The sequence below is a fragment of the Strix uralensis genome, chromosome 7 (assembly GCF_047716275.1).
Source record: "Strix uralensis isolate ZFMK-TIS-50842 chromosome 7, bStrUra1, whole genome shotgun sequence".
Classification (NCBI taxonomy): domain Eukaryota; kingdom Metazoa; phylum Chordata; class Aves; order Strigiformes; family Strigidae; genus Strix; species Strix uralensis.
Window position 1 is genome coordinate 28821507 of NC_133978.1, and position 26901 is coordinate 28848407.

General features: G+C 42.6%; 1 protein-coding gene across 6 annotated transcripts in view; it reads right to left on the bottom strand.

Annotated features, from left to right (window-relative positions):
* Nucleotides 1-26901, bottom strand: part of SH3PXD2A (SH3 and PX domains 2A) — a 258532-nt gene that overhangs the window by 3725 nt on the left and 227906 nt on the right. For 5 of the 6 annotated variants that reach the window (XM_074875217.1, XM_074875216.1, XM_074875219.1 and 2 more), the window contains 6 exons: nt 25847-25960; nt 21271-21354; nt 9109-9226; nt 3261-3595; nt 2352-2401; nt 112-231 (listed from right to left, as the gene is read on the bottom strand). In XM_074875217.1, coding sequence (XP_074731318.1) covers nt 112-231; nt 2352-2401; nt 3261-3595; nt 9109-9226; nt 21271-21354; nt 25847-25960 — 821 coding nt within the window. The remainder of the gene's footprint in view (nt 1-111; nt 232-2351; nt 2402-3260; nt 3596-9108; nt 9227-21270; nt 21355-25846; nt 25961-26901) is intronic. The other variant, XM_074875218.1, reaches the window with a different exon arrangement.

A 26901-nucleotide genomic window follows, 5' to 3' on the forward strand; every position in this document is an offset into this window, starting at 1 on the left:
TGTTACTTAGACAAAAATCTCAACCAACTGCTTTCCACTCCTCCCCTTTCAATCCAGTCCCCTGCAATAACCAAATATTATAATTTTTCCAGCTGCACTGCTAAGGCTCACCTCTGCTTTTTGTCCTCCACGAAAGCTTATGCCATCAGAGATACATGACTGGAACTCTGCAATGGTGTAGTATTCCACTTCTACAGAGGGTGGCTCTGGTGGTTTGGGCAACTGAAAACCCTATGACAAATAGGAAGTTTTGTTCAATTAAACAGCAGTCTGAGAAAACATTTGCCTTTATTCACTAAAACTCTTCCTTCTTCCTGTGCTACTTCCTAATGATAACTTCCCAGTTCTCCAGAGTGGAAGCTGATGTACTGAGATGGGCCACAAGAGAGAAGCCTTTCAAAATACACACTGTTCATGCCGCCTTCACCAGCTATTAAAACTGTGATAATCTTTACCTGAACAGTAAAACATTTTACTGATGGGCCCTAAAGTGTGAGCTGCCATTCCAGTCACAGTAACAACAGCCCATTTACTCTAAGATTTTGTCCCGAAAGACTCAGTTCTGGATGGCTTGCCACAACTGCAGAAAACTGCATTGCAACAGGCTTGTAATAGATTCTGCCTATCATCAAATATGCTAATTTAAAATTTAATCCTAATGAATTATTATTAATCTGCTGCTAGATTTTTAAACAATCTGAAACAGTCAGTGATATAAGATAATGGGCTAATCTGTTGTAGCAAGAAACAAGGATAATATAGACCCCTATGAAGAGCTTTGCTCAGCTCAAGCGATAGGAGTAAGAAAGGACTTTACTATAGGATCAAAAGATTCCAGTTCCTCCCTGTAACAGAGACCCAGAACCTCTCTCAATCCCAACAACCTACATTTAAATTGCATAGAGGTTCCATGAGAAGCAGGGTACTGCTTTTTACAGCCATTCTGGCAGCATACCAGACTCCCCTAAAAGCTAAGTGCCTTTACATTAAGCTGTCACATTTTAGAGTTTGTTACATTTATTTTTAAGGTGATAAATGGGATGAGAGTCCTTTCAAGAATATCAATATCAAAAGCTTTTCAGATTGTTCATCAACAGAATGACCATATGATGCTGGAACTTCACAGCTTCTGCACTTCACTGCTTATGGTTCTAACACAAGAACTGCAGTATGTCAGGATCTCTGGAACAGAGGTCAGACCCGACAGACAGACACAGGACAGCCAAAGACACAAAACGATCCTAAGCCATTAATGGGAGAAAGGCAAATTGCATACTGTGCTTTATCCACATGCTCCTCCATTTCTAAGATATCCTTGTAACTAACAATCCATGTTTCATCACACACAGCACGTGGCATTTCACAGAGAATGCATCACTGCACCTTAGGAACCGTGTCTAACAATGTTATAATTGGATATTTCTGCACTATAAATGCTGAAATACAGCAGAAGTGCAGCATAATAAAATGCCTTCAGATAATAGGATGGTTTGGATTAAATGAAGATAATTGGAAACAGCAGACATGTTCAGGGTTTCACATATATTATCATTGTTATTTTTAGCATGGGATTAAGTGTAGTAGTCTTGCCAAAACAAAGTCTAATTGAAAATAATGCAAAGAGAAATAGGAAGAAAATGCTAACATGCTATTCATCTAGTTTAAGAGGCATCTCAGATGACACAGAAAAATTACAAGTCACATACTGCTCATAAAGGGTACGGCAAAGATTAAATATTATGTATTGCCTAGTCATAAACAAGTTACTAGCATGACTTTTGTGTAAATAGACTACCGAGTAGTTCCTATCTGAAGATGACAGTCCTAATCTCAAATTGGTTCATACTTCCAAAATTCTAGCTTTGAGGATAAACAATCATAGGCGGTCTCATTCCTGTAGCATACATTCTTCCATAGGTCACTTTAAACATACACAAGAGCGAAGCTTAGCCACCTCAGAGAAGGTAGCAATGGAAGAAGGGAAGACGTTCCCAGTTAAAGACAAGAGAAGGTCAAAAGATCCAGTCTGGGCTAAGGACACCCAGAGATCTTTAAACCTTCTGGGTCAACCAAACAGGCTTTAATGCTAATGCACATAACACAGTAGCTTTAGGATGCTCTCCCTTCAATTTGATACCTGCTTAGTTGGGGCAACATTTTTAAAAACAGAAAACCCCCAATTAACATTAGGATGTCCAAAGGTTTGCTCAATACTTAAACAATAAAATGAACAGGCACACAAATAAAAGGATCTCTCAGATAACCCCCACACCTTGTACAGCTGTAGAAAGTCTCATAAAGCACCCACACACCTAACCCACTGCTAACATATACCATAAACCAATACAAACCAGACTGGATTCTCTTCGTGGGGGCGGCCTTGTTCTTAGATTTGGAGAACCTGAGAGGGAGAGGGAAATGGAAGAGTTTATTTAACTTTAAGTACTGCTAAGCATATTTTTCAGCAGCTCTCTGCTGTTACACAGTTTGAGAATATTAGAGGTCAGTATTTGCAATATTTAAGGCATCTCTATGAAACAACATAGGAAACTATGAGGGTATATTAGAAATACCAAGGTAGCTTAGCTATTCATCTCAGCTAAGCCAGCAAATTTAAGAGGAAATCACTGCCAGAAAGTAGTGGATTGTATTTTCTGCTGGAACTGACCAGCTCCATTGGAGATTGGCCAGCAAAGAATTGGCCTAATACTTAGTTTTCCCCCCAGCAGTAAAAATAATCCACTAAATTAATAACACTCACACTGTCCTCTATCATAGTATCTTGCCATTCCTTGCACAGACTAGCGTTAGCATCTGCATTTTGCAGACAAAGTAGTAAAAACATTATAGTAACTTGCCCCCAGGAAAACAGCAGACCAAATGCAAGAGAAGACATAGGTGGTCTCTGACTTTAACACACCATCACATCACATTTTAGAGTGTTCAAAAGGAAAAAATCTTGTCTGGGAAAAAGAAAAAAAAGTAAACAAATACTGGCTACAATAAAGAAGAACCGGCCAGCCCTTGTATAAATTTTAATTTATACAAAGTTAAAAAAGTTAAATTTTATCGCTACTAATGAAGGCCCATATCCTGGAGTCCCTGCAGATCTACAGACAATGCAAAGACCTGCTTGTGTGGACTCAGCTATAAGGTCAGGACACATGGGACCTTAGCTGACAGACAATGCCAGGCCCAAAAGGCAGAAAACAAGAATTCATTGCAAGCCAGTGGAAACCCAGACTACTTTACCGCCTTACTTATTTGAGCTCTTTGCGGTGCTATCCTTGCTATGGCTGGGGATCCCTGGGCCAGTTTGGAAGCCTGCTTGTCTGGGGTCATCATGGCATTGCCATTAGAGTCATTGCACAGGATGGGCAAACTGATTTCCTTCTTGGTGATATGGGTTTCTGGAGTCTCATTTTCTGCTTGAGTTTCCTTGTCAGTGGATGATTTCTTGTTCAGCAGGTTACTGATCTCCATGATGTTTCCTATGATTTCCACTGGCCCAGTTAAGTTCTTTTTCCTAGATGGAAGATCATCTTTAGCCTTCTTCAGGTATGAAGCTGGGGCCCAGCCCTCTTTGCCTAGGTACCTGCAGATGCAAAAGGAAACATCATCACATCAAACACAGCCTTCTCACACATTTCAGGTACAGTAGCTAAGGCAAAAGTGATGGATGATAACATAAACCAAAATTTGTGGTTCTTGGATAAGCTTTTGTGGTCTCTGTTCATTTATTACGTATTGATTAGACATCTCAAAGTCAGCTGAGCTAGCAGCAAACTGTGGACTTCTGTTAAAAGCCACTAATCATCCTAATGAAGGAGTCTCTCTGGATAAGAAACACAGTTACTCACAAGGCAAAGGACTTCACCAGTTTGTTTTATGTCACACTTAGACAGTACCAGGCAAACTCAGTATTTTCCCCTACAGCAAAAAAGCAAACCAGCGAGTAAAACATTTTAATAGTTTTAATACTTCCTAGTGGTAACTCAAAATGGAAAAGGGCTAGAATAAGAGCCCAGTACAGTACAGAGTCCCTACATCTGCAGTTTCTAAGGCCCTTGTGCAAGCCTTCCCCCTTGCAATTATAATGAATACTGCCCCTCCTCCCCATAACTCCCAGTCCTGTATGATCAGCTTCCCTCATGAAGAATAGGGAACTCAAACTACTGCAGCTTCCTCTAGCACTGCAAAGTCAAGGAACAATTTGACCAAGTAAAAATGGCTTTGATGTAGACTCATTTTCCTGAACAAGCTAGTGGCTATTTGAAGAAATAAACTGGGAAATCTGAACAGACACCTGAATCCAGTATGTGTTCCCAGAGCACCAGCCTGATCTGCTCATGCTACACTTCAAACTGAAGTCATTCTTCCACAACTGGGCTTTTGGGAAGATGGTTTTTCTAACTCCTGCCATTCCTAACACTTCAGTAGGGATTTCAGATTACAATCAGACTCCAGGGAGGACCACGCAGATGAACTCTGCTTTCCCTAATGAAACCCTAACTTGCTGTGGAGTGAGTCACTGAAACTCTTCTCTCTTTAATCTCTCAAGATACCCAAAGCAGGCGCTTAAACTGTAAGCGGGAAAGCAGGCACCATTAAAATCCTGGTGCTCAGGAAATCTGCAGGAAATACAAAGGTTAAAACAGTAGGACTCTAAGGTTCTTTAATGAAAATGGAGACTTATTAGACAGGAGAGGAAGAAGATGGGGGTGGGAAAGGTGGAGGAGTATCAGCAAATCATTCCCTGGCAGATGAGCAACTTTGTTATGTCAACGCTTGGATTCAGAGGTTTGCAAGTGAGATTTCTACCCTGGGCTCATTTACCACATCCAGACACTCAAGAGTGGCACTGGGACTTGATGGGGAGAACAGGAAAATGCAGTGTAGGTTTGCTTCCCTGGACTTCTGCATTACTCTTCCTGTACAAAAGTAAATACAATTGCTGTACTTCTAGCAATGACCACAAGGACCTTTCTGTCCAAAATCTTGCCTTTTCCTCCCTTCCCATCTAGATCAGCCAGGACAATAGGGATGCTGCTTCTCCCTACATACCTGCCTTCTGTCACATGTGAAGGCAAAGATATGGGATCTCCCCTGCTCAGAGAGTTTAGCAACAAGTTTTTTCAAAGATTCTGGTGTCAAAGGAAAGCATCCAAACATCTCTGAGCTTTGTTTGCTGCATGGAGACTAACAAGTAGTAGAAAAATGGTAATGACTTGATTTGACTTCCAACAAATACACAGCATCCAGCCATTGATACCATGTCAAGATACAATTTGGATCTATTCAATCCTGTCCCCTTTGAGGCTTTTCTGATAAGCCTCAAGCCAACGCAAAAAAAGAAAACAAAAAAAAGGCCTCAATATGTGTCATTTTCTAGCCCCAAAGACTTTTGGCTTTACCCCCTTTTGCAGCAGATGGGCCTTTTGCAGAGCTATTGACCAATGCTTTCTGCTGCCTTTGCATCAGGGAAATTTTTTTAAAGGACATTTGTAACTTTACATGATCTGGAGATGTAAAGGTTTTCATCTGCAAGAAAGCCACACTGGCCAATGCACTGAGCATTCCAGTTCCAAAGGTTACTTTCAACAGAGCTTGATTGTGCAAAATCAGCAAGAAAGAACAGTTTACATCCATCTTAGTTTGTGGGAAACTTAACATGTTTAAGATTAGAAAGGCAGCTACAGACAGGTTCTGTACTGGCTCGTTAGTTCTCCTGTCAATGATACGTATTTGGATCAGCCCATATAACCCCGCTGCTTCAGACACCTCCGATCTTAACATAGTTTCTCCCAATGAGTAGTAGCACCAATAGGTGGACAGTTAATAACTGTGGGCAACATACCCTCAGTAGAAAGGCTGTTGCTAGTTATTTCTTCCTGTGAGTTAGTAAATTCAACCTAAAGTTAATGCTGAGCAGTAGTTGCCAGCAACTGCCAGTTTATTTGTGCAAAGTCACAAATAAAAGCTACTTATGTAAATCAAATTGGCTTACATTTTTCACCTTAGGCCTTGAATTTGGTTATCTCAAAGCCCTCCACAAACATCACCTTGGAAGACTACTTGATCTCCCCATTTTATAGGTGAAAAATCTAAGGCAACTGCTATCAGCTTCAGAGAAGTCCTGAGCTGGTAACAATCTTCAGTTCCGTCTAAGAGTTGAATCACAAGTATCCTTCCTTCATTTATATTCACAACCTACTGGAGATATTTCAAACCTCATCCTAGATTCCTCCTCATTTCAGTGCCACTAACACCTCCCAGCTGCACATCATTCACATGGGCTTAGGCTCAGAACAAACCACAAAATGAAGATGCAGGCAAATAACAAAAACTTTATTTAGCATATTGCTACTTACTTGGCCTGCAATCCACTGGGGCACCATGAGATTACCTCCAGGTGATAGTAACTTATACAAAGCAAGATCTAGGTAATGGATGCTAATGTCAGCTACAATCATACCAGGAAGCACAGAGATACACTGAACTCAGCAGAACAGTAAGAAGGATCCCAGGTCAGAGCCTTTCTTTCACTTCTTCAGAGTCCCAAGGACTTTTTTAAAAAGTGTGTTTTGCCCTGTGTGCATTATAAGGAAGACACCAACACTGCCTCTAGACTTTACAGCATTGAATGGGGAGGGTCACAGAAATAGGTGCAGTGATTTGGTTCCTCAGTGATTCCAAAACCCTCCCTGTTTATATTACATGAAGGAAAAAATGGATTCAATCCATAGGAATGTTAAAAAAAGTCAGAAGTGCCTCTGTGAGTCTGAGTCCGAGAGTCACATCTGCTTTCCAGCTCCAGAGCACTGGAATTACTCCAGAGGGAAGCAAACTAGGGAAAAAGAAAAAAAAAAAAAAGAGAAAAAGAAAAGAGAAAAAAAGAAAAAGAGGGACAGGAAATGAGGATCAGCACATGGCCAGGAATTTGGGGAAATTACATATTTAAGGTGGAACAAGTTAATGTCTTTAAGGTGGATTCCATTTGCAAGCTGCTGGATTTGTTTTTATTTCTACACATTGATGTGTGTGTTCAGTCTCTGCTACCCAGCCCAGCAGACAAAGCAGCAGGATTCAAGTGCAGCCTCTTCCTGCTCCCCCTCCCCTCACTCTCACTGCAGGAGTAGATGCTCTTTTTAAGGCACTCAATAACTCAGACATATTGCTGCAGAAGAGGAATCATTTTCTGAGTGGTACCTAACAGCATTCAGAGCAGTTTAATAAACAGCACAAGAAGTTGGAGACCAGCTACCTAGGCTGCAAAGTACCAGCTTGCAGTGATGGATCACTGCATCAACATTTCCAAAAGTGTTGCCCATGGGTAAAAAAGAACCTGTTTCTAATAGCAGGTTGATCCTTCAAGACTGCAGCATAGTGCTCCACAGCAGCAGAGAGGCTGATGGCTGACACCCAACACACTTGTCACACACATATAGGGAGCACCTAACCCACCTTTCAACAAGAGGGGTTGCTCAACTCAAAATGCCTCTTACAAAGAAGCCAAGGGCACACTCCATTCCCCAGCTACCACAGCATCCACTGTCCTTCCAGCAGATCATCATGAAGAAGCCACTTAAACCACTGCAGCAAGTGTCACTGCCCACCAGAACGCACTTCCGCTATATAGAAAAATGTGTGTTTTGGGCTGGCCTAAAGGAGCGTGCAAGGAAAAAAAAAGAAATTCTGCTTATTGTAGAACTGATAGTATGGCAAAGAGGAACCTACAGTAGTAATAAGGCTGCATTTCAGGAGAATATCAAAATAAAGTAAAAATGTCTTGCAATGTTTCTCCCCTCAGAAAACCTATGTGCTCTTGATTCCTCTATCTGCAACTTTGAATTCCACTTCTGTGAATGATTAAAGGAGAAAAAATGTGACCTGACCAAACCCAGGCATTTCTGAGTTCCTCCTATCTAGAGTGCCTTCCTGGCTCCACTGCTATCTTTATTAGCCTATTCCCTCTATGGGAGCATTAGATATAAGAAAGAAAAAAAATAATCAGTTTTCTAAGCAAGGGACATCAAGAGAAACAACAACATTGCTTCAGTCAGCATTTTCATAGTCCTCATTCACAGCTGATAAATCAAGCAGAATTCAAACAAAAGCAAGTTATGGCTTGGGGAGGGAAAGGGGAAAAAATAACCACTATAAATACAGGCTGAATGAAAAAAGATGACTAAATGAGATGTTTTGCACTGCCTGAGAGATAAACCTCTGTTTTTAAGCCACCTGTTGTATCATGTCTTGTTCAAAGAGAAATGGGATGTTACAGCATTGCCGGATTCACACATAGATACAAAACAAGGGGCAGAATCATAAAAGACCAGTAAAACCTAAGTGCTATGTGAACCTAGATGGAGAAAGCTCTCATTAAGTACTCATCCTGACACCTTGTATCACTGACACATATCTAACCTACATTCTCCCCATAAGCATTTAAAAACGGGATTCTTAAGTTACAAGTCTTCTCTATCACTGCTGTTTCAAATATATAAGGAAGTCTGATACACAATGATAACTTCGCTTGCCCTTGGAAACCAGTCCCTCTACATTAGGAATATCTAATGTGGACAGGCAGAAATCAGGCAAATTAGTTGAAACCATCAGTAAGTCTGGAAAAGGGCTATAGCCAAACTCATCTCTTATATCCCTCAAAATAGCACTACCTGACCCAAACAGCTCAAGAGATCACAATCAGCCTTTCAGCATTGCTATAAATAGATTTAAACATGTTGCAGAATAACTCTTATACTGAAAACACAGTAAAATTACATACAACAGAAAGCCTTGTTAGGTCTCACAGACCTAACTCAGATATGGGCTTTTAACTTGAAGGAAGAAAAAAAAAAAAAGAAAATCTACAAGTTCAGGAATTTCCCCACTGGAACGGTCCACAGCTTTTGCAGACACTGTAGTGTTACTTTAATCACCATTGTATCATCTTAGTCTTTTCTTTACATTTCTTCAAGAGGCATTATGAACAATTTGGTCTTCCTTGCCCAGCTACAGAATTATTTAAATGCTAAGATTAAGTGAATGATCAGAAAAGCTCATTGTCACAGGTTCTGCAGCAATCTGGCTGCATGGCTTCTTTACCTTATGTACCACCATCCTTCCAGGTTCTTTTGGATGACCTCCACGGTGACCCCTTTTTCGAACCCAATCTCATCCTTCCCCTGGCTGGCGTACGGCTGGATAGTGACATATTTCTCTTCTAGTGAGGGGAAAAAAGGCAACATCAGTTAGGGTCAGAATTAGTCCAGCTGTTTTTCTGTTCTGCTTGCTTTTAAACTGTTATGCAGTGATTACGTGGAGCCATTACAAAAGGTGGAGCCCTGCTCAGGGGCCCACTGATTATTTATGCTGACGACATGATAATCAGCCCCTTGCCACTATCCTGCTGCTGATAATCACAAAGTGTTTTCATGCCAATAATGACACAAAGTCCCCAGAGAGCTTCCCCCCCTTCTTCCAGCCCCCCCTCCAAGTTCCTCGAGCGGGTAAGGGAGAGGATTTGAAGCTGGACTTAACTCCCATACTGTAACTTGACAGAATCAACCCAGCTGCCAAATCAGCCAAGCGTCACTGCAGGAGCTCCAGCCAGTTGGCTCTTTTGAACATGCACATGGCTGCACAAAGCATTGTGTTACTGAAACTGGAGCCCTGCATCCTGAGAGGGACTGATCCTCCCCAACTCAGAGGGGCTGGGCCATCATGCTGCTCTCCTTGCACTTCTTGAACAGCATAGGTCTACAAAAATGAGCTGGAAACAGTATTTAAAAAGTGACAAAAGAATATAAGGGGGTTGCATTTGACAGGAGACCATACAGCATCTTGCATTTGTGGGTTGTGAAGTGTTTTGCAAACATACTTTTGCTAGACCTCAATCCAGAGAAATGCATGTGTAGCAGTGGTAAAGAGGGCCAGAACTAAGATACATAGTTCAAAAGCACAGGCTAGACCTCAAGTATGGTGGTTGAGCCAAAAACTTAGCATCCCTATTCGTCTCCAGCATCCCTTCCCTTCCCAGGCCAGCAGAGGTGAGCAGACTTGCTGAGAGCAAGCCAATGGGCAGAGCAGAAGAGACACTTTCTCAGCATCTTCCTCCACCCACCAGGAGTCATTTACTGCTGCATTTCCATCATGCTCAAAGTCAACCTCTTCCTCCGTTAGCTTAAAAAATTACAACTGGCATTGAAAACGTGAACTACCAGCCTTGCTCTGCAGCGACAGACATGGAAAGTGTTACTGAACCCCTTTCCTGAACCCAAGCTACAGCACATGTAACAGCATGAGTTTCTGTAGCTAGATCAAAGGCGGGGAAGGCAAGCAATAAAGCACACCCCAACTGGCCTTCCTAGCACTTTCTACTGGCAGTCACAACAAGGCACAGCCAGGAACAAATAGAGGGTTGTCAGTGCACAGGAACGGGCAGGAAATTAAGTGAATCCAGAGCTCCTGATCACTGCAGAACAAAGGAGCTATGAAAAGGTTGCAGCAGCTTGAGGCAAACACTCATTTGGAGAGAGAGTGAAGCAGACCCAACCATCTGTTTGGTTTTGTGGCTCAACTGCATTTTGTTGCTGGGCAAAGCATGGAAACTTGAAAGAAAAAAAAAAATCCTTACTGAGACAAAGTAAGAAATAATACCTCAGAAAGGGGAAAAAAATGTTGGTAGAGCATCTGATGGCAGAAAATCCAGCAAAGCTACATCTCTGAAGTCAACTGCCCTTGACAGGTCACATTTGGATCCTTCTAATTCTGGTGAGGTAAAACCTGTCAAAACCTTTGCCTCCAAGAGGAAAATACTCTCTCCTGCTCTCCCCTAGGAGGGCTGCTTTAACTGTCTTATCACTGGTAAGGAATTCCAGCTAGTTTGTAATTCGCACCATTAGGACAGGACATCTTCCCCACAGAAATACAAGATGACAAATGAAACCTGGCTTCGAAGTCACGGGACAGTTTTCCTAGCTGGGTTTCTGCTCTGTGCAGTAAGGGTGGACTCATTTTTCCTCTATTTCAAGTGACTGCTGCTGAAGGAGTTATGCACCCAGTCTCCACTTCATGCAAAGCCCCAAACACTAAACTGAACTGAAGAGGATCCCTAGGCAGCTAGATCTCGTCCCTGAGAGGAGAGGGCCAAGGGAAGGTTCAGGTGTGAAGGGCTGCACTGTCCAAATACACATTGCTTCGGACACTTCCAGGGATGTTTCTAGGACAGTAATAAAGAGCTAAGCCACATGTTTGCTGGGTGTTGGAAAAAGGCCCTGCTTTGTCTCTCCCCCATACCAAAGCTGCTTTATAACCCAGGCTATCAGAGTTCACCATTGCCACTACAGCTACAACAGAAGTTTCTCTATTTCTTCCACCACATAAGCAGCAGTCCCTGCTGCAGCCAAAGCCAGCTATTCAGCTCCTTTTGCTGGGCAGAGTGGTCTCACTCTTCAGGGATGTGACCTCCACTCTTCTGCAGAGGACAGGGTAGGAGGCTGAGTGAGGTGCTCACTCCTAGATTTCAACACAGCTTTCCAAACTCTTGTTCCAGTAGGACTTCTACAATGTGAGGAACTGAGACCGTGGTCACTCATCAACCCTAACAGCATTTGAGCCTGATCGTTCAAGGGAAATCAAAGCTTGGGGTGAGGGTCCTTTGCAAACTAGGATTCAATAACCTTCCAAACATTAGATCCCTTCCTGTCCCACACAAATCCATTCTCTCAATTCCAAATATGGATGAGTTGCTTGCCAGGGAAGAGGACAACAGATCCACACAAGCTACAATAGCCAGCAACTTCTGCAAACACAACTTCTGGGCCTGCAGCCCAGCTGCAGCATGTGGGCACACATCACTGCTCTACCTGTTCATTACCACCTGCCTTCATCACAGCCGCTGACCCCTGGACTTCCCTTCCAGTTAGTTTCAAGGTAAGGCAGAAGAGCAGAGATATCCTCCAACTCCTCTCACTCTGGCTTAAACAGGCCAGGAAGGACTGACCATGCTGTTGAGGTGGCACATTGAAAAAGCTGCTGCCAGCTGTATGGGTAAGCCACATCCTCAGCTGGGAGAGCTACAGCCTCCTTTCTGAGCTTTTCACGACTGCTTAGGTTTACTGAGGAGAGACTCTGCTCTTGAGCAGCATTCTACCCCCAGTACTGAGATTACTGCTTTGCCTGTTGCTGCTCTCACCTTGCTGCCTTGGACACAGCACATTTGATACTGCCCATCAGTGGCTCTGAATGACCAGAGACACTGGCCCACTCCAGAAACTGAAACACCGAGTTGCTAAGAAGGATGGAACTCCATCCAAGTACCATGACACTGGGATGCACGGATAAGGCTCTTCTGAACTGCCACTGTCTTACTCTGCCCATGAACACCTCCGTTATTTACACCTTCAGTCCTGTGGCTTTCAACTCAAGACTACTGCTCTTTGAGAGGAAAGCCCTTCAGGTCACACCTCCCTACATGAAGAAAGGGGGAAAAAAAAAAAAGAGACTGCATGAAAGTAGGAAGGGAAGAGAGAGAAAAAATTTTCCCATGAAGCAAGACAATCAAAAGTGTTAACAATCCACTTAGAAAAGAGGGTCCTACAATGTTTTTGCGTAGCACTTGTATTTTTAAGCCTATAGATCACAAACAAGAAGCCACCATTACAATTTCCCCTTGCAAAGTGCTTTCACAGCAAAAATTACAGCCATTTCCAAGATTACATACGTTTGGTTTCTTTCAGTGGTGCAGGGGCTACCACAAACATACATGAGGTTTGCAACTTAGACAGTGTTCTGGAGATACAGGCCCCCTTGCAACCAAAGTGTAATTCCATTTTGTTTCTCAAAGACTCTAATCAGTGGATGTTTTGTATGAACCAAGATTTGCTGTCAAGGGAGCAGTGGAGCTTTCAGTGGATGTGTCACTTAAGAGGATTGATGTAGCATTCAACATATCAGATTTCTATTCAAAAGTCTTTAGGAGAAGATATTTGCCACTTCATGACTGACACATAAAGTTACTGGAAAGACTTAACACAGATGAATGGTTTCCATGAGAGAACCAGCAGAGCATCAACCAGTAGAAAGACACTGCTCCAAGTTACTGACAAATCATGCTGGTTTCATTCAGATACTATGATAGGTAATGGCATGAAACACAAGTCAGTGAACCATCCCAGACCTACCATCATAGTTGTATTCCCACATCTACAGAGAATACAAGTGTTTCATTTTGATTCATTAAGTTTTGACTTAACAATTACCAGAAAAAAAAATGCAAAAAAAATGCAAACAAAAGTATAATTTGTATTCCCCAGCTGCAGCTTCCATTACATCAGCTTCACCACTGAGGTCAAGTGGGCTGAATAAACTTTACTACATGCTGCAAAGCACATACATCAGCTAAAAGGCTGCACTTTGGAAATAATGGGATAAGAGTCCTGCTCCCATTCAAGATGAAAATGGCATAAAGGCACCTCTGTTCTTAGCATGTGACACCCAGAGATCTGTTAATAGCTCAATTAGCCAACTTTACTTATATTTCTTTACCTCTAACTTGCAAGTCAAAGATACCTTCCCCAGCTGAACTGAGGTATCTCTATTGAAAATTCAGCTGCACTAGTAAATTTGAAGAAGGCACACATAAAGAAGCAAAGCCTGTTTGGCTCTTTTGGCAAAGAGCTATGACACAAGTCTGTCGCATCACGCATTACCCAACTGCAACCCACTTAGCTTGGAAGGAAAGGATTAGTATGTGTCATTCTCCCTCCTCCCCAGACACAAACACTATTTAAAACATGCACAACAAGAATTTCTGCACTGTTTGGACTACCCAACTCATACCACCCACTTGTAGCTGTGCTCTGTCCAGCCCTCCCAGACACCCTGGCAGCCCAGTGCTCAGTCCACTAGCTGTTCCAAACCCTCACTTCCCTATCAATCTTTCTCCTCTTTCCTTTTCTCCTCCCCAAAGAAAGGCAGGCTTCTCTTTCTCTTTTACTCTGTTTCTACCTAAAGCCTCCTGAAGAAAGACAGTAGAGGCTTGGGCCAAAATGTAGAGGCAGATCCTGGTGGATCACTGGGAACAGTGTGGACAGCAGAGGACAGATCCCATGTCCTTGTAACAGCCCACAATACTACAGAGAGTGCTTTTTATAGCAACTGAGATTTCCCTCCCAGCAACTGTAGTACAGGTTGTTGCAGTCCAGCTGGGAGGTGTGCATATATACAGAACAAAGCATCTGAGCTGTACAATGCCCTGCATTGCAGCTGTGTATAGTATGTGGTTTGTACAGATGTACACAAGCGTGTTATTTTCAACAGACCAGGTAGAAGTGTTAGCCAGTGCTATTTGAGAGTTATGGGTCACTCCTTCACAAGCAACAGACATCTAATGCCCTTCCATGGCTGTTAGAAGAGGGGAAAAAAAATAAACCCCAAACCAGCAACGTAACAGTGTTCTGCCAAGCTGAAGCCTTTTCTATACACAAATAGCAATAGTTTTAAAACTAAAAAGCTGCTTTAAAACCAGTTTTTGAATGCATGCCTAGGGCTGCAGTAGCTGAGACCATTCCCTTTTCCTTCCTTCATCCTGCCTCACACCCATCACCTCTCCTTGCACAATTCGTGACTTTTCCATGAGGTGGACCTGAAGCCAGTCGGGCCAAGGAAAAGTTAGTATGACCCTAAGTCTGGATTGGTTTACTGCAGATCTGCACGAGCATAAGGGAGACGGGAAGATGCCGGGTAAGGTGAGACTGCTTCTTTTAGTGGTGGCACCACAAACTGTGTGAAACACTTTCCTGCCCTAAGCCAGGCCAGTTTCAATGCAGCTTCACTTAATTTTGAGGAGAAAGGACTACTTCTGAGACTGCTGGAAGCAGAGTCAAGGCAACCCATATGAAACTTGTTCTAAAACCAGGCTAAGATAGTTTAAGAGTGCCCACACATCTCCCACCCATTTTAAGATAGAGCTTAAAAGCACAACTTTTTGCATAAATAGGATTTATAATACAGCTCTTACACCATCATATGATTTACAGCACAGCAAGATGACCTGTAGCACCTTGGCAATGCTCATCACGTAGTAAAACATCACCTTTGCAGAGATAGTGTAGTTGGGACTGAAATATTTCTTCTGTCTCGCTCAGCCTGTTCAATGGCTACGGTAGAAGATACTGGCTGCTGAAAAACCAGGGACACTACATTTAACTTGTTAAATTTTAGAAGGACAATGTCAATGACATTTATTTTTGGATAATGGCAGACCATGACAACAGTGCTTTGCGTTTTTCCCTTTTGTGTAGGATTGCAGCTTGTCATTAAAGAGACAGCAGACACGTCCTTTTCATCACACTCACTTTAAACAGCATATACCCAAATAGGTTTTCTTCTGTTTCACCTGCTGTATTTCTGTCTATTAGTAAAAAGGGAATCTCAAAGATTTTTTGAGGGCATTGGTGATGGGAGTTTTCCGTATCGTGTGACCCATTAGGACACCTCTCCCATGGGAAAAAACCTCAGAACAGCTAAGATGAAGCTCCATCCATTCCTGAAGAAACTGTATCTAATGTCTGACAGAGCAAGACACTGAACCTGACAGCCTGTGAGGCTCCTCCAGTCCCATCTGTCAAACCAGAATTTCAGATTTCACACGTGCGCTCGTGCACACACATACTACACATTAAAATTACGAGGTGTCTTGAGAAGGCAACTTGGTCCCTCCTCTGGCTGTCTGGATTTATACTTACTGTCAGGTCAAGGAAAGCAGACCTATGGTTTTACTGCTAGAGTTGTAACGTAGAGCTTCAGTAGCGCTTTCCAAATCTTCCTTATTCAATCTTCCCGATTCCCTTGGCACTGGTTATTTCAGATTCCTCCTAGTCTATCACCAAGGTAACGGTTCCTTTCTCCAACATCTTCAAAATCCTTTATCACTGCTGCTCCTCACTGCTACAGCCCTGATCTTGCCTTTCAGCCTCTTTCACAGACGCTACAGCATCTCCTGCCTCCTTTGCTCCCTTCCCAGCCCTTCAGCACACTGCTCTTGCCGAAGACTCTTGGCACAGCAGCACTCTAGTACTTCAGCCAGACTCCTACCAAGTGTACACCCAATTCAGTTGTCCCATCTTGAATTTTCAATCCTGTGTGCTGTGCCTTGCTTTAATATCCTACTATACACTCTCACATGTTCTGCTCCCTTTGGATCTCCCACTCCTCCAAATCCTTTCATCTTTTCCCACTCAGCCCCATGCCTTTCTTATGATGCCTCATCAACCTGAGCAGGCTCCCTCCTCTGTGGTATCAAATAACCTGAAACTCTCAAAATCCTTCCTAAAATAAGCCTTACCTACCCTGACTTCCTGCCTTGCCAAACAAGCTTAGTTTTAGTCCTTCTCTAAAAGCTTTTAAAAATACCAAATAAATATCACTTTCCACTGTGAAAAACCCTTTGGTCGAAATAAGATGCATGCCAAATTGCCACTTGCCCTGGCTCCTTTGAGGCACAGATCTCCTTCTCTTTGTTTAGGCTGTAAACTATTTGGGACAGGAACCTTGTCTTTAAGCAGCTAAAATACCATGCAGGTTTCCAGCCCTGCATAATCAGTCTCATCTCTCCCAGGCAAAAGGCCAGCGCTCGTACATTTCTGCTTCCAAGTTCTGAGCGCCCTGTTTCGCATACCTCTCCTTCACCTATGTAAGTTTGTTCTTTTCTGCCTCCATAAATAAGTGTGGAAGTTATCTGCAGCACTTCAGGAGCCAACCAAGTAAGGGAGTAATTTCCTTTGCTCAGCTGGTGTTTGTACATGCCCCCAACTTTCTGTGACCCCATGCTTATTTGATATGCCGGTAGGGTGGAGATAGGGGGGGATTGGGCTAGAAATTAGCCAATTAACGATTTCTCAGCAAAATGCAACAGCCCCAACCCTACATCTTCCAAACCACAGAAGAATTTTCTTTCAAAATACTTTCCTCTCAGTCAGCAGTCTGTGTTTGCCCTCCCCCACTCCTCCGCTCCACCCCCCCTTTGTCAGACCTGCTTCTGGAAAAACTCTCGCTGTTCCAGAAAGCAATGCATTAATTCGACATTGACTTTGTTTTACTTGTCTAAATATTCAGCAGAGAAAATAACTGTTCACAGTTATCAAATGTGTTCATCTGCAGACAGGAACTCTTCAGCCTTTGTCGCCCTCCCCCCCCCCCTTTTTTTTTAAATAACAGAAAACCTCATGCCAACAGATAGAAAAGAACAATGACATTTCTTCTAAACAGTTCTGTATTGCACATGCTCTTTCTTCAACCAGCAAGGGGCAATAAACATTTACTACTTTCCTTGGAGCATAGAGGAGGGATTAAAAAAAAAAAAAAAAAAAAAGAACAAACTAAGTCTGAAGCTGCTCTGTGCTGGTTTGATTTAGCGCAGCAAAGCAACCTTGTGCTCTTGAGTGACAAACATTTCATGAGCATCAAGGACAAGCAGGGGAAAAGAGTGAAAACAAAGGGAGAAGTCCTGTGGGTAATGAAGGGGCTGCCAAAGAGGGCAGAGCAGCTCTGGTGGGTAGCAGGAAAGGGTAACAGTGCACAAGCACACCAGCCAGGCTGGATTACCACTACTGATCAAGGGCTATTTCCACAGACAGAAAACTGGCTGCAGAACAACCCACCCAGGCTAAGAGATGGGGTTCAAGTATCAAGACCAACTTAAGATCGGGTTCAAGTATCAAGACCACTGGGTTACACCGCTGCCTTCCCTCTACGCCCCATCCATCTGTCCATCTCTCCCCATCAAGCTCCCTCTCTCCCTGTTAGGCAAGCAGTAGAAAGACCTATAGTTTCCAAGTTCTAACTTTAACTCTTTCATTGAATAGGTTATTTCTTGTGCTAAATAACAGGCTCATGTGGCAGAAAATCAGCCCATATGTCACTATATTGTTGATATGAATAAAGTACTTTCCTCCATTGTAACAGCTTCATTTGAAAGTGTTGGGCACAAAACCAAAGCAGCAATAACTTATGTCAAGATATCTGGCATCTAAAACAGGCATGTAAACCCCAACTTTTCACAATCAAACTGTAACAGCACAAATGACTTCTCATGAAATTAGCCTGTAAACAATCCTAAATCCTCTTCCAGGGGAAGTTCCAAATAAATGCATGTGTAGAATTAGCATTTTACCCGGTACAAGAGAACATGAACTCTGCAGCTTGCAGGTCTAACAAGTGTCAGGACTGAGGAAAGCTACAAACATTTAGGCTTCTCCTCACAATCCATATTTGTATTATCAGAGTTTTGTAATGTATAGACAAAAGTTTAGAAAATGTACCACATCTAAAAACATTTAACATTTAAAAAAAACAAGCTCTGCAGCTACATAAGAAACATAAACCAATGTAATCTCTTAGATCTGGGCACACCACAGACCATTTTAAAGAGAAACGTTCAGCAACAAATGTCATCTGTTTCTCTTTGTAAAAACAGACTACAGCTGTTCTCTTTGCAGATTTTTTCAGCTTTAAAAAAGGAGCATGATATTCAATAACTTGTCTTTCATGTTTCTTATTCACAGACCCAGTAACATTGCTCCCAAATATCTCAGGTTTAGGGATGCTTAACTTCTTTCAAATGGCTTCGGAAAGGGTGGAAATAAACAAACCATATCTCACCCCTGACAATTCTCCCCCATTAGGCAGTCTGTAACAGGGAAGCAAACACCCTTCCCTTCTGCATTCAGGCTTTCCCAGTGTTTTTAATATCCAAGTCACTTAGAAAATCCTGGCCTTCAGAAGCAATGCTTAATTGCTTCAGTTCTGGCTTTTAAGTGATTCTATCATAGACCTAGTTGGTAAAAATGCTTATTAGTTGTACCCAAGCATAAATATAAAGGGAAGCATCCTTTCCAGCTTTCTTTTAAACTCCAGTGAACTTTTGGAGCTAACCCTTCCAATAGCAGGGACTATCTCAAGCAGAGTATCTCTGGGTGGGAGAATTTCAGCCAAAATGTTTAATTGAATTTATTTCCAAGAAAGAGGCCAAGTGGGGGAGGGGAAGCTGTTTTGCCTGTGTTGCCAATTCTGGCAACCTCCTGTTTGAGCAGCTCTAGTTCTTCTGTGCTTTGGAGTGGGGACTTGAAGGTTGGCAGGGGGGGTGCTTGTGTACACTTCATGCATTCTGTCATTTCAGTGCAAATCCACCCAAATTTGGCCTTGTTAGAAGTCTTTTGGGCTGGGATGGGAGGGAAAGAAGGGAGAAAGAATCTCTTCTGACCTCACATAAACTGTGATCTGTTAGAGAACAGCAGGCTGAACACCCAGAGAGACTCATACTTTCAACAACTGAAGTTTGGAAGGCATAGATGTCTGTACAGGCTACAGCTATGCCAGATGATGAAGCCACTGTCTCCAACCTGTCCCCAAGTGTTCACATCACTCTCTTTACTTCCAATGAGCCTGCTCTTGGAAGAGCTCCCTAAACTACTATTTCAGTTGACATTAAACAGCTTATTTTTAGCCAGCCTGGCTAGCTGTGGCTGAAATGCATTGGAGAGAGCTTATAGAAACAGCTCAGCCATGGAGGGTGCCCCAAACCTTGAGATGCTGCAGTTTGTGCCAAGTTCAAGTGCTGAGATTTAGTTTGAGATAAAGCACATATTCTCCAACATGCTCAAAAACCCAGCATTGCTTAGGCCTAATAGGGAAGAAACTGTTGTGGAGAAAGAAAAGGGCAGGAATGACTAGGGGAGCCTGTGGTGGGGAAGACTGACAGGGAAGACACTGTGGCACTGGTCAGAGGGCAGGTCTGGAGATGCACACAGATGGTGGGCACAAGAGTGCAAGAGGGAAAACCTGGGAATGCATCTTAGGTCCTTGAGTCTTACCAGTCAACTATGCTAAGGGACTGATCATGCAGTCTCAGTATTTTATGGAGCTTTGCTTGCAATACTGTATGAATATGAAAGGATATATTTGTTTAAACTACTAAACAAATTGTTTAGAAAACTGATTCTCAGAAATTAGCCCACTTAAATTGCCAGGAAGTATCTGGCAGAGTTTGACAATGCAAAATAAGTAGCTCCCAAACTCTTGGGTTACAGAAATAAGCACGAATTCATTCTCACAAGCCAGCATGTGTGCTTATGGGGGGTTTTTTGGTGCCTTCAGGCTGCATTTGGTGGCTGAGAAGCAAGACCTTGTCTTCTGAGGGTAGTTCCAGTTGCTGGAGGGTCAAGCTACAATAGGAAGAACACCCCCTCTTGTTATTTTGGTTTCCTCAATAATAGTTTGAAGCAAAGATAGAAGGTCACTTAAAATTTGTATGTGCACATAGAACCACCACCAAATCCAGGAGAAGACAAATTTGGTACTTTAAAAGTACATTCTCTCCTTAGTAGGAAAAGGCACGTTTTTCTCAACTGGGAAGCTTCTCTTGTGCTTACATTTGGTTCCATTCCCTCAGTAAGATTGTCTGAAAGTTACACAGAGGTGCAAATGGTGCTTCCCCCCACCTCCTTCCTTTCTGAAGTGCAATGAATACCACATCTGGACAAACTTGCAAGAAGGGGACAGAAAGGGGTACCTTTACTCTGGGAAAGATGATTCACATGCACTGGAGAAATGCTTGGTTTGGAATATTCCTCAGATTTTACACAAATGTGGCTTCAGAACACAAGGTGCTCCCCCCCCCCCCCCATGTTCCCTGTGAAACCAGCAAAGCAAAAAAATTTTAAAAATGCTGCTACTAGTGATATTTTAAACATCCAGGACTGACACCAAAAGCTCCCCAAAGTTCTGAAAAAGTCTGTCTTTAGTAGCAAGCACTCCTCGCAAGGAAGAGAGGGGACTGAAACTGGAATGATTCTCATCTTTCCACACCAAACACTTTTCCAGTACGCACATCTCTGACCATGGCTTTTTGGCATTCTTCTCATTTTAATAGCCCTGAAAGTATCACTTGTCCTTACTGAGGTAGGAAAGACTGAGTACAACTATGCCCAAAGTTAAAACACAACAGATGTGAGCTTCCCCAAGCAGCACGAGGAGTCAGACTGCAGAGTTACACTTGGTTATTAGCCTCCAGCTCTTGGGGTGCCGAACCCTGGCTCCAAGACACCCTCAAGCTGTCATGTATGAAATCTGCATCTGAACTCTGGAGCTTCGGCCTCTCTCTACCAGAGTGCCAAAGATGCAGATCCTGGTGCACAACAGCTGAAGCTGCAGCATGGCTTTTGGTGCACCCTTAGAGGCTGGTGCCATAGAAAGCTATTAATTCACCTCGACTCTGCTGCCTGTTGACTATCCCGCCTAGCGTCCATCGCCGGTCCAGGCGTCTCAGGTGAGCCTTGCGTCGCTTAGAAACTAGTTTGGAACATGGATGGAAACAAAAAACAAAAAACAAAAAAAGGGAAAAAAATGATGGGAGGGTGAGGAATAGAAACAAAACATGGCATTTACAAGCACTGGTCTTGTTAGCAGGAATGGGTTAGCTGGGATGCAGACATTTTGGTTTAGTTTATATATTACAGTGGAACAAGTTAGCTTCTTGAGCCTGAGCAACATGAACCACCTCAAACTGTCACAAATTGGCACCCTTGCTATTGGCTTTCCTTAAAAAACCAAAAACATACACACACCCCAAAACAAGCTGCACAACAGAAGACAACTTGTCCAAGGAGACTGCAGTGGCAGTACAAATCCACATCATTCCTGATGCATCTCCTAGTTAGGCTACATGATCTTTGAAGACTTCATTCCATTGTATACGACATCAAACCCAACAGGGCTCTAACCCTCTCTAAACAAATTATCACACTATAAACAAAATCCAGGAAAAAAAAAAAAGGCAGCTTCTCTTATGTGAGTTCACTTCTAACAGCAGCATTCAGGAACAGTGAAAAGTGTCTGATGTCTCCTTGTTTGCAACAGGTGACTCACAATTGCTGCCACAGCTAATTCTCATGATCCAAACATCTAATATACTGATTACAAATATAAGGAAAAACCTGACCTCGAAACTATTGAGCAGGCTCAAGAAGCTAACAAGCCAGAACTGAGAATTAGTTACACAATGAACCAATAATTTATGCTAAAATGTAAACAAAGACAAGACACCTACGGAAATGGCATTGTGAGAGCAGCTGTGCACAGAGGACACACTTGTTTTCTGGATTGTGTGAACTGTACTCACTTCCTTCTGCTTGTAAAGGTGTGAACAACACAGGAACCATTGGACTGGCACAGAAATACAAGCACTTCCCTTTTTCCATTCAAGGGCTTCCACACTAGTTTGGCAACTACTGCAAGGGTGCTTGGTGCTGCCACAAAGGAGTGCAAAATGTTACACTTCAGCTATCACTAGGGTGCAAACACAATCATTTTGCTAGTGGTGCCGGGAAGCTGTTCATAAACTTTGATATCACATCATTAATAATCACTCAATTCTGCTTATGCACACTCATTTGGGGAATACACCCTTATACTCATAACAGCAGACACTACTGTCTTCTAGAACTATGTTCTGTAGACCACCAGGCATAGCAAAATTATTTGATTGGGGAATGATTAGCAGAGCAAGTAAAAAAAAAAAAATTAATAAACTTCCCCAAAAAGTGGCTTTTGCCTTTTGCCCTTTATATCCTCAGGGGCTTAGATCAGACTTCAGCACCCAGCTCACTCACCTCAATTTCTCCTTTGCTTTAAGGCCTAAACCTTCCCTAGTCACCCTAAGTGGAGGTGTGGTGAGTGGTGTTGAACAGGCACCATGTCTAGTTTGTGGTACTCTGTACCTCGCCTTTGATCTCATGTAGGTCAGAGAAGAGCCAAAAATTTTCAGAGGAGTTGTATTTCAAGTTTATAGCTTGCTGCGTTTTTGGCTAACGGAAATCAGTGATCCTGTTGGAAGCCCATGGTGGCACAGAAGATGAGCTGTTTTCACTCCTTACTGGTAGTGTCTTTCTTAACAATAGATTGGTGGCTTTCTCAAAACCAACAGGATATTAGACTGACAGTTACACACACACTACACAAGAGGCAACACAGGACACCTCACTACACATACAGATTATAACAGAGAAAAGCTAAATTCACAGTAAGGCTACCTGCATTAGGAGGTTTCTATAGAAGAAGGGAAGAAATGAAAGATGTTGAACTTATAGGCTTGCAGGAAGGAGGGGTGTGGAGGGATAGAAATTTCAGGTGTCAACACAGAGCAGTCACCCACAGCTCCTTGCTTGCACCAGGCGTTTGGAGGACTTAGCCATCCAGGAGCACCCCTTGAACACAGTGGGTCATGCAGATCCACCACTCTGCATCCTCCTCACAACATATGACTATCCCCAGTGATAGACCTTCTGTATGCTTTTGTACGAGTCAGATTTTTTTCTCCTCAACAATCCTGGATTTTGCCATTTGATCCCAGACTTGGACTTGGTTGGTCATGCCATAGTTAGTCACCAGAAAGGTTATTTATCAACAAGTATCTAAACCTTTCCAGAGACCATTTAAAGATGTTTACTTTAACAGCTCCTGTGGCTGTGAATGTTTCTTTAGATTGCTTTCTGAATGTTTTCCAAGCCTTGTAAATTGGCGTTGGTCTAAACACAGGCCCAGGTAGCAGTCAACTGTCTACCCTCACCCTGACAAAAGACGTTGTGCAGGCTCAGACGCGGGGAGGAAACATTTTTGTCTTTCTCAGGGAACAGACTATTTAAACAGAGACACATGGAAATATTACTGCTATGTAGAGACAGCATTGTTATTAAGTTGCATTCAGTACCTCCTTATCTTTACAAGGGCCTGCCTCGGCTGAGCAAACCTCTGGGCCTGCCTGGCTTGTGGACTTGTTCCAGGCCTGCTACAAATGGAGAGGGCCAAGAGGCTGATACAGAAAGCTCCCTCCATTAGTGCTTCTACCTCTTCAAAGCAGGCAGAGCACAGATTGCACAGCTGCAGGAAGTCAACATCTCCAGGAGTCACTCTGAAACTTGTATGAATTCTAAATTGAGGGGCTAGGGCACTTAATCCACTTAAAGTGCCTTCCTCAGTTATTTTGGAGCCCCTTTCTTCTGCCTACTGAGAGAGAGTTGGCAAGTTTTCTGTGTAGGTATGTTCACTTTTACACACTTTTCTTTAAGAGAGAGAATCTGAGTTGTTCTTTCCTCTCTTATGGAATAACTATTAGGAGAAGAATAGCCCAAGTAAAGAACTGAAGGGGGGGAAACAAAGAACAAAAGTCTCAGTTTCTGGGATTAATAACATAAAACAACGTTACTGAAAACCAAGCAAAAGCTGGGGCACATCAAAGCAGTTACGGAGGTAATGCAATTAGATTTGTCACTGAGATGGAACTGAACAGAAAGGGAAGAACAGTCTCAGGTTTCAGCGTATCTGGATTTGGAGTAAGGCAGGGAGCACGACTGCTGACCACAGCTGAGGATAGCAGTGTAATGGATTAAAGGGGACTGCGAGGAAAAAGATAAGGAACATTTGATGGATTTTCCATTACTCAGGAAAGACTGCTGTGTGGCAACAGCCCTGCGCAGAGTACACTCCAGAGGGCAACATGAAAGGCGGAGAGAGCTTGAAATGAAAGCAGTTTAAGCAATAAGGCTGTTAAGCATGCACCATATATGAGTCAGGAAAAGGGAGAAAGCTACAGACCAACAGACAAGGCATTCCTCTTTCAGAAAAGAGCGGTAAGTTTTTATTCTTTACTAACAGGGAAACTTTACTAAGTGCTTTTGCATCCGCTAAGACATTGCATCATGCCAGACTGGTTCCTGGCCTACCAGCCTACAGCCAGTCTGTCTCTAAACCCTAAGTGACCCAGGATATGGGTAGCTTTGAGCAGGGAAAAATGAGTTGCAGAGCCAAAGATTTCAATAAGCCACAGATGTCACCCTTGGGGCTCAGCACAAAGTTATGTTTTGCTTGTGTGCTATCTTAATGGGCAAATGGTCACCTCAACACATCTCTAAGCCTCCTGCCTGTGCTAAGGAAAGGTCAGCTGAGTTTCCACATACATTTTACATAAGTGTCACATCAAGAGCACCTAGAAATCTAGCAAGAGATTCATTAGAGTGGAGCAAATCATAATAGTGTCCTTTGTACACAGTTGCTACATGAGAAGTCCATTAAGATGTGGTTAGTCTTTCATAATGGAACAGAGGAACATGTGAGGTTGTACTATTCCATTTCTGGAACCTGAATTAAGCATTTTTAGCCAAAAAACAGAGCCACTAAATACATATACATGACAAATGGCATCTCAGTTTTAGTAGAATGAGACCACACCAAACAAAAATACCTTTCCACACAATCACAGACCACAGCAAACAGCAGTGAAAACTAGTTTCAAGGATTAATTGGAAAAAAAAAATTGTAATGAGAAGCAACCATTAAAGTTAAATCTCACTCCTCTTAATGGCCTGTGGCTCTAACAAGCATCTTCTTCCAATTAAAAGCTCTCACTTGTATAATTTCTGCAAACAAGCCATGCAAGTTCTCTCCTTCCATGGACATGAGAGTCCAGGACCTCTACCGGAACATACTGCTTGGACTTGCACATAAGTTGTTTGTATGCTTTTTAAGGGTATTGAAATGAGTATCATTTCAGCTTTTGAACCTTTCTTCACACTGATAGCCCAAGATGGTCACAAAGGGATTCCAGGCATGGCCCTTCACTCCAATTTCTTCTATAACAATTTATTTACTGATACAAGATGGGGGAAGAGTTTGCTGCACTGGATTAACAGCCACAAGTGGCAGCAAGAATTTTCAAAGTTTTCCTATGGGGGGAAAGCATAAAGCAGTGATTATCAGTTTCCCCTTGATAACAAAAAGCTTTCCATACCTTCCCCAAGTTTGGATGTGTTGATGTCAGAGTCATCTCTGGTTCCATTTTGGGATTCCAGGTACGTAGCAGGGACCCAGCCCTGCTCCTCTGCTGTGCTCACAAACCACCAACCTACAAAAAGAAGTAAAAGAAGTTGCTCAGTCAACATTAAGAGGAACAAGAATAGCAAGATGCTACTGAGAAGGCATCACAGAGTGAGTAGCTTCAGTGCAGGTTTGAGTTATGCTGCAGTCTCCTAGGAGGGGGGAGGGTTTAGTCCTGTTATACCATTTCTAACAGATACTCTCATAGTGGTAAACAGGCGTGCAGGCCTCATATCAAAAAGGTTGCAATGAAGCAAACATCAGTTTATTTTAAGAAACCTGAAGTCTATCCATGACAACTCTGATTTGAGTTCTCCAATTCAGTTTCTCAAAGCAAATCTTGCAACATGTACATCTACAGTATCAAAACACTTTGTATGTATATATGTGAACATATGGGTATGCACAAATGTTGCTCAAATCCTAATATGAGGTATCACAGAAGTCAAAAGACGGAAACAGGAAAGACTTAGTAGAAGGGCACAGATTTCAGAACAGGATGCAAAATAAATGCTTCTAGAGCACTTGCCACCTCAGCCAGTGTTTAACAAACATGACTCAAATTCAATGTCCTGCGAAGCTGGAAAGTACTGCACGGAACAGAAATAAGAAGAAAAGCTAACTGAAATGTGTCTTCAGGGCATAAGTGCCAGTTATTTGCCCTCCCACATGAACATCCAAGTTTCTACCACTATCTATAAAAACGTTAAGTATTCATCAACCATACGGATATAACCTTTAGGTCACATCCATGGATGGATGAATAAAATTATAGCTGAGCCATTTTTAGGTTAAATACATCACAAATATGATTATCTTTGCCTCTTTTCTTGCTTGGCTACATTGATTTATTGAATCCTCCACTGGTTTTGATGTAGGCTCACTCACCCAAGAACTTGCTGCTCTCAGATACAAGCCCAACTAGATTCTGCTCCATTCAGGTAAGGTCAGGGTTAAGATACAGGACAA